The sequence below is a fragment of the Leptinotarsa decemlineata genome, unplaced genomic scaffold (genome assembly GCF_025532065.1).
Source record: "Leptinotarsa decemlineata unplaced genomic scaffold, Ldec_3_MD MMD2_tig00003736_RagTag_RagTag, whole genome shotgun sequence".
Taxonomy (NCBI): Eukaryota; Metazoa; Arthropoda; class Insecta; order Coleoptera; family Chrysomelidae; genus Leptinotarsa; species Leptinotarsa decemlineata.
In genome coordinates, this window is record NW_027412593.1 from 6570129 (window position 1) to 6583403 (window position 13275).

Consider the following 13275-nt stretch of genomic DNA (forward strand, 5'->3'; position numbering starts at 1 on the left):
CTGCTGTCAGTTTTACGTCAATCATTTATGATACCCAAACGCCAATCGAGAACGACACGTATGTCTTTGATCAAGTGACCACACTCTGCTCCAAGTCACAGAAATAAATAAGTTCAATAACGCAACCGTGCAGGTACTTTTGACGATTGAAGGGTAAATGGAGTGGTGAAGCAACAGCGAACAGTACGTCAACACGCTTTTCCGGAAGTTTTATTGATTGGAGACTTTTTTTCGTAATGTAAATATTCGTTTGTGAAATACATAGTGACAATGTTTGATGCCGAAACACTTTTTTCGTTACAAAGGATTACGGAAACATTTATTTGTCAATAAATAAATAATTATATATATATATATATATATATATATATATATATATATATATATATATATATATATATATATATATATATTATATAAATATATATATAAATAAATCGTTGCAATCATCGTCTAGTTCAAATTGGTGTAAATAACTGCGAAGTTCTTCGAGATCTAGGTATATCCTCCTATATTCCATAAAATTAGAGTTAGATCTTTTCTGGAATTTTAGTCTCTAGAAAATATGCATAGATATTTTAAATTATCCAGTATCACTGGCTCAAATCCAAAAATAACCAAAGTTACATGGAAAGTATTATTGAAGAATGATTTGTTCAACAAATACATATACCTACCAGTACCTTCAATGTCACGCAAACCAACATTTTTTCGTACCTAAGTCGGTAGTTGTGGATAAAAGGCAATTTCTATTTCAAAATCATGACATTTCGAAGCCAAAAACTCAACAGAGAAACGGGCATGAAAGATTTCAAAATATTCTTACCTTCAGGAAATCTCGAAGCCACATAACCTCTGGTTTTGGATCACCAATCACTTCACATAGAATGGTGATGTCATCGCCCTCGAAGGCTTCTGTTGATCTTGGCTTCTTGAGGAATTTGGGTTCTTTGGAATATCTGGAAAAGACGTCCCATCATCAACACACAATATCCATTGTGAAGGTAAGTATAAAGAATCGTCTAATATGTGAGTTATAAATGAAAACCACTACAATTTTTTAGATAAAATGACACCAAATAATTGTATTTTTAACTTATTTGAAGCATCCGATACAGTATCACATGAACAACTTGAAAAATTGGCTACGATTTTGGGAAAAGATTCTGAACTTATTTCATTTTCTAATTTTGTTGGGCAATTATTCTCATTCTGTTTAGTTCATTTTAGTGCCTCAGTATTACAAGATAATATGTAATGCGTTATTTTGTAGCTGTATCTGGACTTTGCATCTTTTTCAAAGTATACTGCTATTCTACTAGTCAAGCATTGTCATTTGATACCCATATTGAGGTAGTTATGAAAAATTATTAATTCAGCCATTTTGGTGATGCGGCTTCAAAATATACACATATACACACACACATACACACACCTATACACAAAATATACACATTCAAGTTGGTCACAGCTACAAAATGTCGGAATACATATATTACCTTCTGATACTGAGGCACTGAATGAACTAAACATAATGAGAATAATTGATTAACAAAATTAGAAATTTAAAACTTGACAATAAAATGAGTAAAAAATGTTCAATGTTAAACGGTTTATTGAAAAACAAATGTTGATGGAGATAATGTAGGTACTATAAACTAAAAAGTTATTTGGAAGGTCCTTGGTAGCAGTCATCATACCACTTTTCTCAGCAGGGTTAAGTGGAAGAACATTTTTCGTGATGTATTTTATTACGGACAATGAACTTTGGCCTTTAATTTCAATTGATATTTGAATATATAAGTTATGTTGAGTTTTTTGTTTTGGTTATGAAATAATGAAGGCGATATAATCATTATTATTATTAATATTGACGGTATTGATCGGATAAGAAATGATAAAATCGTTGGGTGTAGTATTTACGTATTTACTCAGATTACGCTACGCCCAACGACTTATTATTTTTTTATCTTATCAATACCGTAGAATGCTGAGAAGTGTGGTGTGATGAGTACTACCTAGGAGCTTTCGAATTATTTTTTAGTTTTTAGTTCAACATGAAAATATTTTTTGATTCATTTTAGCCGCCTCCTCCTTGAAAGACGTTTGGATTTTGAATTCACATACATGGCTTCCTTTACGTAGTTATCCAAACCACCCCGGCCTGAAAATAGGAGGCCTTCACTTCACATTCTGACTAAAACTGTTACATATCAGCCCCGTCATAGCACAAGGCATCCGAGTACCTACGTTCTTTGTTGACGGACGACGGACGTTAATGGCACGCCCCTTCGTTACCACGGCCACCACGGAACTCATAAAAAATGGAGCTGAGGCGTTAGTAGATTCAAAAATATGTAATGTAAAGGATGAGACACAAATATTAAAAATTAAAGAAAAAGATACATTCGCCACAATATATTACAAGTTAACGTCAAGGCGCTCAAATGAAGTTTATCGTTCCCCTTCCAGGAGGATAGATCTAGTAGAGATAAAAATACTTATAGACTTTTACATATATCAATGGATGTCAATATACTTACGGAATGTCAGTTCGGACAATGGTAGGTTTATCTTGCAGTGATACAGATTTATCAGTCACCTCAATCCTAGCACTACTCTCCGCTCGTCCAATTTCGTTGCTAGCTATACAAGTGTAGACTCCAGCATCTCGTACTGTTAAGTTAGCAATGGACAATTCTAGTGTTCCATCATAAGATAGTGTCATAATTGATCGTCTGGAGGGCCTTAGTCGAGTCTGAAAAAATGGTTTCATTATTCAATCAACATAATAATATTGGTATTAGGTTTTTTCAAAAGTTTTATCCAGTCAAACTGTAAGGCGCGGTTCCCACTGGAACGATACGATAAGCGATGCAACAGGTACAACCCGATCCTGATTTGACATCGATCACTCATAATCGTGAATACATAATGGAAGCAATTAATCTCGTGCACACTGGGGCGATCACGATACTACACCGGTAATTATCGGAGTGGCGTCGGTGAGGGGGCACAGCGGCCGGGTCGCTTGAGCGGGAGAAAGGCGCAATATCGTTCGACGCGTTCGTGCCGGGTCGGCAAGAAGGGGTGCAATCCTCTATTTCCTTCGTGGAATTGGTGGAGCAGAACCCGTGCTTCTCTAGTCCCCTTGACACCAATCTCAATAAAACATGGTAACTATTTGAGCTCATTATATAAAACTCTCTGAAATTTTTGTTCATGTTGAGAGAGCTCACGAAAAACCACTGCCGAATTTAGAGAGTTTCATAGAATGAGCTCGAATAGTTACCATGTTTTATTGAAATCAGTGTCAAGGGGACTGGAGAGGCAATGGTTCTGCTGCACCAGTTTTACGAATGGAATAGAGGATTGCACCTCTTCTTGCTGACTCGACATGAACGTGTCAAACGATATTGCGTCTTTCTTTCGCTCAATCACCTGTTGCATCGCTTATCGTATCGCTCCAGTGGGAACACCTAATATTTACTTCAAACTGTAATATGTCACGATTTTTATTTTTTCTCACATCTAGAGGTCTTGAGGTTTTATCTACATAACTTTTATCCACAAGAACAAGGTATATTGTCGATACACTCTTTCGTATTTTCTGGTTTACTTTGTGCCAGAATAGATCTCCATTCATTGGTAGTTCTGAAAGTTGTTCTTCACATCACATCTGCAACCAATTCGTCCCAATTATTCAGTCAAACCGGGAATAATAGTTTGACGTGTTTTGAGTGACATGTGTGTTGTTGTTGTTTTTGTGATGATTGTGGAATATTCATATGTTGTTTTTGCCTTTACCAACTCCATTGGGTGATTGGGTGCTTTTTTTACCAGGCCTGGATAAATATTTCCCTTCAAAACCATTTTGATTATAGTTATTTTTTCTTCCGAATTATGAATTGAATTATAAAATGTTTTAGCTTCATCATACAAACATCTGACTATACCTTTTTTAACGTGATCATAAACTTCCTTTTCTGACGTGAATTTTTCTTGTGGGTTTTCTTGGATTCAAGATATCATCCGGGCTAGGGTCCCAGATAGCGAATACTCGTACATCATCAACACATCTCTATTATTAGACAATTCTGATGTATTCTCAAAATGTTCTATGAAAATGTTACTCAGAATCGATGACGAGGATGAGCCTATTGCCATTTTAAATTCTTGCTGATAAAATTCCTCTCTGAACTGGATTTTAACGGTACATAATTTTAGATTGTGGAAATATTTTGATTTTTTTTTAATTGGAATGAAGGGGTATTTTAAAAAGAGATTAATTTGTGGGTGGAAAAAAATATCTGGCTTTCGCTCCCCATTTTTGTGAAAAAAATTGTGGAAAACTTTCAAAGGAAGGAAAAAAAGCAGTTGAGTTCAAAATGACCTCCTTACAAAGATGTGTAGATCATGCATAGCATTTACTTTCTGGAAACTGAAAAAAGGAATCCTCGAAACAACTAACTTCATATAAACATTAAATTACACGAAAGAAAAAGTTCTTTCGAAACAACTACTCCCGTATGAACATTGAATCATACGAGAATCACTCTTTCCTGTTTAATACACATCTTTGTGAAAAGCTTATTTTGAACTTCCATTGGAAGTTTCACACAATTTTTTATGTAAACATTGAGAGGTGAAATTCAAATAACATTATTTTCTATAGTTTCACTTGCAAGTGAACTGTTCTTATTGGTATGTTTTTTTACTGCATCTAAAACGACAGTTCAATCCTGAATGATAAAACCAGAAAGTTGGTACTTGACAGTACATTTGTTTGCAAATACTCCGACAATAATTTACGTAAGTCCTTGTTGAGTACATACCTGTTATGAGAACTATGTCAACGAACATACCTAGGTTGACGAACAACGACAGACTAAAGTGGTATGTAGTACCAAAATGAGGTATCTTATTTTAATATATTGAAGTAGTTATTCAAATACATGGATGTATGATTGATACTAAGAATATAAAACCAGCTACCTGCTGGTTTTCCACTCAGGATAAAATTGTCATTCTGTATATCTCTGAAAACACTTTACCTGTTGTTATTCGAAGCTAATACTATGAAAAATTATATCGCAGTTCATTTGAGTTTGTGGCAATTGTGTAATAGGAACATTGTGAAATTACAATTATTACTGTCATTAAGAAGTATATCTTCACGCAGTTTTTCAACGATTAACGTTTGAGCTGCTGCACGTAATTTCTGACAAATATTAAATTTTTCATTTCAATTCTGTTTTCTTGCATTATACAAATCGGAAATAGTATCACATCCGTAATTGAATGATATTAGAATATATATTTTTTGAATTGAAGGGGTTATATTCTTAGAGTGATTATGATTCCATAGAAAGGAAGAAAGTAATCAATTTGAAAATAAGTAACTCTATACATGGATGTGTAGATCATGCAAAGAAGTAACTTTCAGACACAAACCGAAAAAAGTCCTCCTGAAACAGATACTTTCATATAAACATTGAATTACACGAAAGAAAAAAATTCTTTCGAAACAAATACTTCTATATGAACACTGCATTATACAGAAGATACTTTTCTCTACTCAGTTCGTATTTCAAACATTCGTTGTGGAATAAAAATCATATCATTCACACGAGTTCTACTTTGAATGAATGGTAACAAATTGCACTTACATGGAACACTGTCATCCTCACTGGTATACATCGATGTTTCGCCTTAAGACACTTGCCCTAAGGATCTTCAGTATCAAATTGAATAACATTATAGACAATACACACAATTCATTCATGAATTACGATTTTCAATGTCACGGAATAAGCTTGATCTGCTGATGTCATCGATGACATCGTAATGACATTCATTCACCTATTTAATTCAATCCCAGCCAAGAGGAATCTTATTTGAATTGAAGGGGTTATATTTTTAGGAGTGATTATTTTTTTTTTTTCGTATCAAGATGGAGTTGTAGAAAGCCAAAACTTTCTTTCCCAAAAATCAATCACTCCTAAAAATATAACCCCTTCAATTCAAATAAGATTTCTCTTGGCTGGGATTAAATCAAATAGGTGAATGAATGCCAATATGATATCATCGATGACATAAGTAGATCAAGCTTATTCCGTGATATTGAAAATCGTAATTCATGAATGAATTGTGTGTATTTTCTATAATGTTATCCAATTTGGTACTGAAGAGCCTTAGGGCAAGTGTCTCAAGACGAAACATCAATGTATACCAATGAGGATGACAGAGTTCCATGTAAGTGCAATTTGTTACCATTCATTTAAAGTAGAACTCATGAGAATGATATCTGATTCTTATTCCACAACGAATGTTTGAAATACAAACTGAGTAGAGAAAAGTATCTTCCATATTTCTGTCAGTGTTCATATAGAAGTATTTGTTTCGAAAGAATATTTTTCTTTCGTGTATAGCTAGTAGCTGTTTCAGGAGGACTTCTTTTCAGTCTGTGCCTGAAAGTTACTTCTTTGCATGATCTACACATCCATGTATAGAGTTACTTATTTTCAAATTGATTACTTTCTTCCTTTCTTCGGAAGATTCCCCCATCTTTTTTTTGTATCAAGATTTCTTCATCGACAGGTATTGAAGCCATGAATATCTTTTGATTGTACAATTGAATGTTCCGCATGACCTTCTGCTTGTACACTCTTTTTCGAAAGAAACTGACGAACCCATATTTTCCCAAATTTTTTTCTTCTAATAAACAATCGATTGAAGCATATATCATATATATTCACGATTTTTCCCACACGCTTTAGTTCTATCATCAACATTAGCGTTGGTGGAGACGTTGTTACATGAATATCTAAGTATATGGTCTCTCATTAAGTACTTCCTATCTTTAAATTTCAATGAAACAAAGTATTTGAAAGACGAATTGATGCCATTATGTGTGGAATATAACATTGTTCAAATGTTTGCAACGGCTTTTCTGTGGAGCACATCCGAAACATCCAATTTTCTATGACTCTAGCAGAATATCCAATGTGGCATGAGTTGTGTGGCACGTAGCGCCATCCTGTTTAAACTACATGTTGTTGGTGTACAGACCATTTTATCCAGATCAAGAGAAGTTGGTAATCATGGACCTATAGTCTATGAATACTATAGTTTATGATAGTCAAACTCCACATCAAACAGTAATTTTGTCGGAGTGCATTGGACGCTCTTGGATCCCATGTTGATTGGTATCGCCCCAAATTTGACAATTTTGTTTGTTCACGTAACCATTCATCCAGAAATAGCCCTCATCGAGTCCATTCAACGAACCAACGTCGCCGTCTTTGTCTATGATCGTTCACTTTCGATTCCTGGGTCAGTTGAATTTTGTAAAAGTGCGTTCTTGTGAGTGACGGGAAATCGACTGCTTCGGATTCTCCTGCACACTCTCACAGACAGCGGCGATGTTTTCGGCAGATCTTGCGTTTCGTCGGCATACGGGTGCTGGTTGATCGTTTACTGAACAGTAGGAATGCGAGTAGTCCTCTCGGTACGACGATTATGGCGACCGTTAAATGGGCGAAACGCGCGATACGTTGCTCGAACAGAATACCCATTTTGATAAAACAATTTTATTATTCGCACTTGATGGTGATTTGACAAAACTAGCTGAATAAATGACAGCTAATTTGACAGATATATCTTCAACGAGATGGCTGTTTTCAATTGTCAAAGTTTGAAGACCCGTTAATATAGTGTTGAAAAACAAGGAGAAAAATTATAAAAAACCGATTTTCGTATACAGTGTGTCAATTTTAAAACTTACAATGGGCTATATCTCACGAACGAAAGCTGATATCGAAAAATGCTTGAAACTGTTTCTAGGATAGTAAGAGAACTCACCCCCATCAACCGCCTAGGCCCCACTCAAAAAGTTTAGATTGCAAACTCCTACTTAATTGAAAAGACTATAAAAAATGCTATCCAATGGTATAAATAATAACTGTACAGAGTGAAGCAATAATTGTGAATCTTTAGCTTAAATGGAATATTTACTGAGGTTTTTGTTGAACTACAAATTTATTGAAAATGTCAATTAAGTGAATGTTAAAAGTGGGTTCCGTTGTTTTGTAAACAATAATACAGCCTATTGTCAAAATCTGCACAAACTTTAATATCAACTATGACTTCTTTATTTGTAATGCTACCTCCCGGACTATTATTTTACATGATAAGTGTCCGTCGATACTTTTTTCGTTAAATAAAAACTTAATTTGCCATTTTTGAAAAACAAGTTGGAAAAATCTGTTTTTTGGGTTCTGTCAGAGTCAATAATTTTTGGTTTGTTTGAGACTATTGAATGTCATTAGTTTTCATCATTTGTACGATCTGTACTGTCATTCAGCTCTAGTTGTCACGATGGTTTACAGTATACCTGAGCGCATGGAGATAATTTTCATATTTGCCTCCCAGAACCAGTGTTATTTAAAAACAGCTCAAATATTTCATAAAATGCATCCGGACAAAAATGTTAGTCACGTGTACGTCCGCGATTTAGTTGAAAAGTTTAGAGAAACGGGATCAGTGCAAAATAAAAAAAGGAATGCACCAAGATTACTGAATGAAGCAACCCAAATTGAGGTCCTTGGAAATTTTGCAATGGAGCCTACTGCATCAACACGTCAAGTATTAGGACAGTGACAGGACTTTCACATGAGTCGGTTAGGAAGGTGTTGAAATTACATAAATTTCACTCGTACAAAACACAAATTCTTTGAACATTTACTTAATTGACATTTTTAATAAATTTGCAGTTCAACAAAAACCTCATCAAATATTCCATTCAAGCCAAAGTTTCACAATTCTTGCTTCACCCTATACAATTATTATTTATACCATTGGATAGCATTATTTGTAGTCTTTTCAATGATGTATCACAAGTAGGATTTTGCAATTTAAATTTTTTGTGTTTAGGTGGGTGGGGCCTAGGGGGTTGATGGGGGTGAGTTCTCTTTCATGTCACTTTAGTTCCCCCTCACTATCCAAGAAACGGTTTCAAGTATTTTTCGACATCAGCTTTCGTTCATGAGATATAGCCCATTGTAAGTTTTAAAATTGATACACTGTATATCAGACACATTGTTTGAACAATATGATTGATTCTGATTTTTTTAATTTTGTTTCCTCTTCAAATGGTTTCTGATTTCGAATAAATATACCTAATATAAAGAACATACATTTGAAAAATATCATCAAAATCGTTGATTTGACTAACGAAATTTGGTATACAATCTTCTATAAAAAGATTCTGAGATATATTGAATTCCAGTGAATATACCACTTCTATTGTCAGTAAAAACAGTTTGAAGTTTCACCATATAATGTAACTTAAACTTACCCCATCTTTGTACCACATCAATCCTACTCTTGGATAAGCCTCCACTCTACCGGTAATCCGTAATTCTCCACCTATCGGTAACGTCAAGAACGATGGTTCTAGCCAGTTAGAGAATTCTGGGGAAATGTATGCTTTGATTCCTTTGTCAACCGCCAGATTACACTTGCAAGACACTGAACCGAAACTATTTTGGGCGGATACGATGTAAGTTCCTGTATCGTCCAAGTGAGTTTTACTAATTTCTAAAGTGTAGAAATTATCATCAGTGGAAAATACATGTCGATCTGAAAAAGACAAGAGATCATCATTACAATATTGGTAATGACTTAGGTATAGCATCTTGTTTAGGGTGGGCAAATTGTTCCTGTCACTTGTAGAAGAAAATGTTGCTGAATAAAAGTAGGTACGTGTGTCGCATCTTGTATTCTTGCTTCGGTACAACTGTATGGCCGCCCTAAGCATAACATGGTGGGAAATAATCCCTCGAGAAAACACAAAAAGGGGCAAACTCAGCAAAAAGCATAGCAAAATCTTCAAGCCTCTAAGTGAGGGTGTCATTTTCCAAGTTTTTCGAATGATATCAGGTGTCAAGTGATACCTCATCATTAAGAAATTATATTCAGCAATGGATATATTATCGACTGGAAAAGTTATATACTATCGTCAGCATTATGCCAAATGTGATGCTTTTTTGATCTCCTGATCAATCTCACCTACTTGAAATTAACATAGATGTAAACTCAGTTTCACTTAAATAGATTCATTTACACAAAAGGTTCGAACCCTGCCCATCAAATGAGATTGATCATTTGTGTAGAAAACAAATTTTTGGGACCTGAAATGGAAATGAGTTTTTAATATGAGTTAGAAAGAGATATTACAAACACAAAATAAAATGTCAATGATGAACAATAAAGGAAAAATAAAATTGAATCAAAATCGAATTAAAAAAATCAACACTAAATAAAGGAAAAATTAAATGGGGTCAAAAAAATCAATTCGATTTTTCAATTCAGTGCACCGTAGCTAATTTTCCCACTTGATTAAAGGTTTACATGCATTGCGGATCTGCACACTAACTTGACTGAATGCAAAACTTCTTTAAACATGATTTTGAACTTATTTTCCGTGAATAGTTTCATCTACGGACCACTTGATGTTGTATACGCACGTTCAATAGCTTCTTGTTTTTATCGATGTAAGACTTGTCGGTTTCACCGATGTAAGACTTGCCATATTCACATGGAATCCGGTAACCGGATACCATGGATAGGTACTTGGTAAATAAAGGTGGGGAACCAAGCCATTCGTAGCAGCCTCACAAAACCAATGCACAAAAAGCGGACGACTACAAGAGTTGGGTTGCGATGACGACTCAAACAGTTCTGCTGTGTTTCCAATACACCAGGAGTGCTTTCATTAGATCATTTCTATGGTTCAATTGAAACTTGACTTCAATTAATAACGGAAGATACAAACAATATGCCTAATACCAGTGATTGAATTTGCGTTATGCAGACATAAATGAAAAAAATAGTTAATTGAAACAATAAGACTCAACCGGGATCCGAACCCGGCTATCCCGCTCTCTTCACAGGCGCATTAACCAACTCCGCTATCGGAGCCACCATGATGTCTACATACGCAAGACACTCAAATATTTCATACAAATACTATAATATACAATATATAACATACAAACTGGTTATATATCAGGATTATATATAAATTGATGATTATCACGGAAAAACTGTCTAGAAAATGAGACCATGTGTGCCACATATATTTTCAAGGAATATTTATCGTTGACTGATTAACTCGAATATACAATAATCAGGTAATAGTTCTACTACTAGGTAAATACAAAAATTCTCGAATGAAATACAATTTACAAGTCAATATTCTCTAGGTTCTCTCATTTCTTTAGGACTGAAGTAAAAACAGATGTTTATCAAATTTTGGGACAGAAAAATATATTCATTTGAATGTTTCTAATATTGGTGAAAAGTTTACAAACTATTTCGGGCCATTTTCGAAAAAATAAGAGGTAATGTTATGAACGAATTTTCCGACAGAAATCAAAGAATTTCTCTAAACTCACCATCAGAAATAATTTCCTTATCATCTCTGAACCATTTAACAGTTGGTTCCGGGCAACCAGCTATTTGGCAGGTTAATCTTACTGGATACGACATCTGAACTCTTCTATCCCTCAGTCTCATAGTGAATTGAGGAGGTAGTCCCTGAGTTTTCGTGAACTCGGAAATTCCACTGAAATTCATAATCATCGATAGACTGACGTACTCAATCATTCAAATTCTACTTACAGTTTCAATCTTGCATCAGCACTCAAAATTTTTGGATCTTTAACGACGGAAAGCCTTGCGAATGTGGACACTCTTCCAACTTTATTCGTAGCCTCACACATAAAGCGACCAGAGTCCATCTCTTGCAGATTTCTGATGGTTAAGGAACATGTACTACCATGTTGCATGATTTTGTATCTGTCATCTTCTACGTCATAAAGTTCTCGTGAGTCTTTCAACCACCGGATGGTAGGGAACGGTTCGCCACGAACCTGAAAATGACGATGGTATATGAATTTTCAGAAAAATAAGATAGGATTTAGTTGAGTTGAATAATAGTATTATTCGTACACAGTGGAAAGGAAGAAATTGCAAATGAAGGGGGACTAAAATAGTGGAATGAGTAAACTTCAATTATCTACCCTTCTTCAGTGCTTTCTCCAGAAATTTCAACGTTCATTCTCCATATGTTAGATAAGTACCTACTTTGTATTCGTAAAGTATTTGTGATGCACTGTTCGGAACCTTTGGTGTAGTAATGAATATCACTGGAGTTTTTTCCCAACACTAAACCGTTATTTCAACACATCAACACGTTTTTTGATCACCAAGTGATCATTTTCAAGAGAAAGAGTTGGATCTTCCTCTTGAAGATGATCACTTGGTGATCCAAACACGTGTCGAGATGTTAAAATAACTGTTTGGTACTGAGAAAAAACTCCAGAGGAAGAGTTTGACCTTCCTTTTGAAGATGATCACATGGTGATGTTGGGAAAAAACTTCAGTAATATTCATTCGTTAAGTACCTACTTTAAAAATGTTTTTTCATACATACCAAAATTCGTTCCTAGAACTGGTCAGCTGAAATTTTGTAATCTGGTCCCGAAATGGATTTGAACGTTACATTTACAGAAATTTTCCAGCTGACCACTTTTGAAAACAGCATTTAGCATTTACCAATCAATATTCAATTTTTGAATTGAAAACAACTAACCTCGCACTCTAGAGACATATCAGATCCAACCAATGCCTTCATTTGTCCAGGAAGTATCTCGATGAATTCTGGCAAGATATTGGGTCTACCCAAAGTGATCGTACTACTATTTATGCTCTCACCCCAGCCATATCTGTTTCTTGGTGTTACTCTGAATTGGTATTCTGCTTCAGGTTTCAGATTGAAGGCATCAAAGCTGTTCAAGGGGGTTACTCCTAGTTCTGTCCATCTATAAAGGTCGATAAATTCGATAAATGAATTTATCAAATTAACGTTATAATACAGTTGATAAAATAATAATAATAATAATGATAATAATAATAATAATAATGTGCGGCTAAGATTTCTGCCTTAGTGCGGCAAGCCGGTATGATTTTGAGATTCGAGAGTAGAGAACACATCATTCCACCAAGGACTCCAATAATCAGAACGACCATCTTGACAGAGTGATCTGGATAGAGTCTGCGGAGTTCGAAGAGAAAATCTCGATATTTTATCAGTTTTTCCTCCTCTTTTCTGACGATATTCGTCTCGCCAGGAGCTGAAAACTCCACGACAAATATCGTTTAGGTCTGGTGGTTCTGAAGGACTACATCAGGCTTATTAGCTTGTATGAG

The 13275-nt window shown here is 35.0% G+C and overlaps 1 protein-coding gene across 3 annotated transcripts in view; it reads right to left on the bottom strand.

Moving 5' to 3' along the window:
- Window positions 1–13275, bottom strand: part of LOC111507951 (uncharacterized) — a 353913-nt gene that overhangs the window by 176989 nt on the left and 163649 nt on the right. For all 3 annotated transcript variants that reach the window (XM_074178365.1, XM_074178366.1, XM_074178367.1), the window contains 6 exons: window positions 12659–12887; window positions 11686–11936; window positions 11460–11629; window positions 9359–9642; window positions 2544–2758; window positions 827–959 (listed from right to left, as the gene is read on the bottom strand). In XM_074178365.1, the coding sequence (XP_074034466.1) occupies window positions 827–959; window positions 2544–2758; window positions 9359–9642; window positions 11460–11629; window positions 11686–11936; window positions 12659–12887 (1282 nt within the window). The remainder of the gene's footprint in view (window positions 1–826; window positions 960–2543; window positions 2759–9358; window positions 9643–11459; window positions 11630–11685; window positions 11937–12658; window positions 12888–13275) is intronic.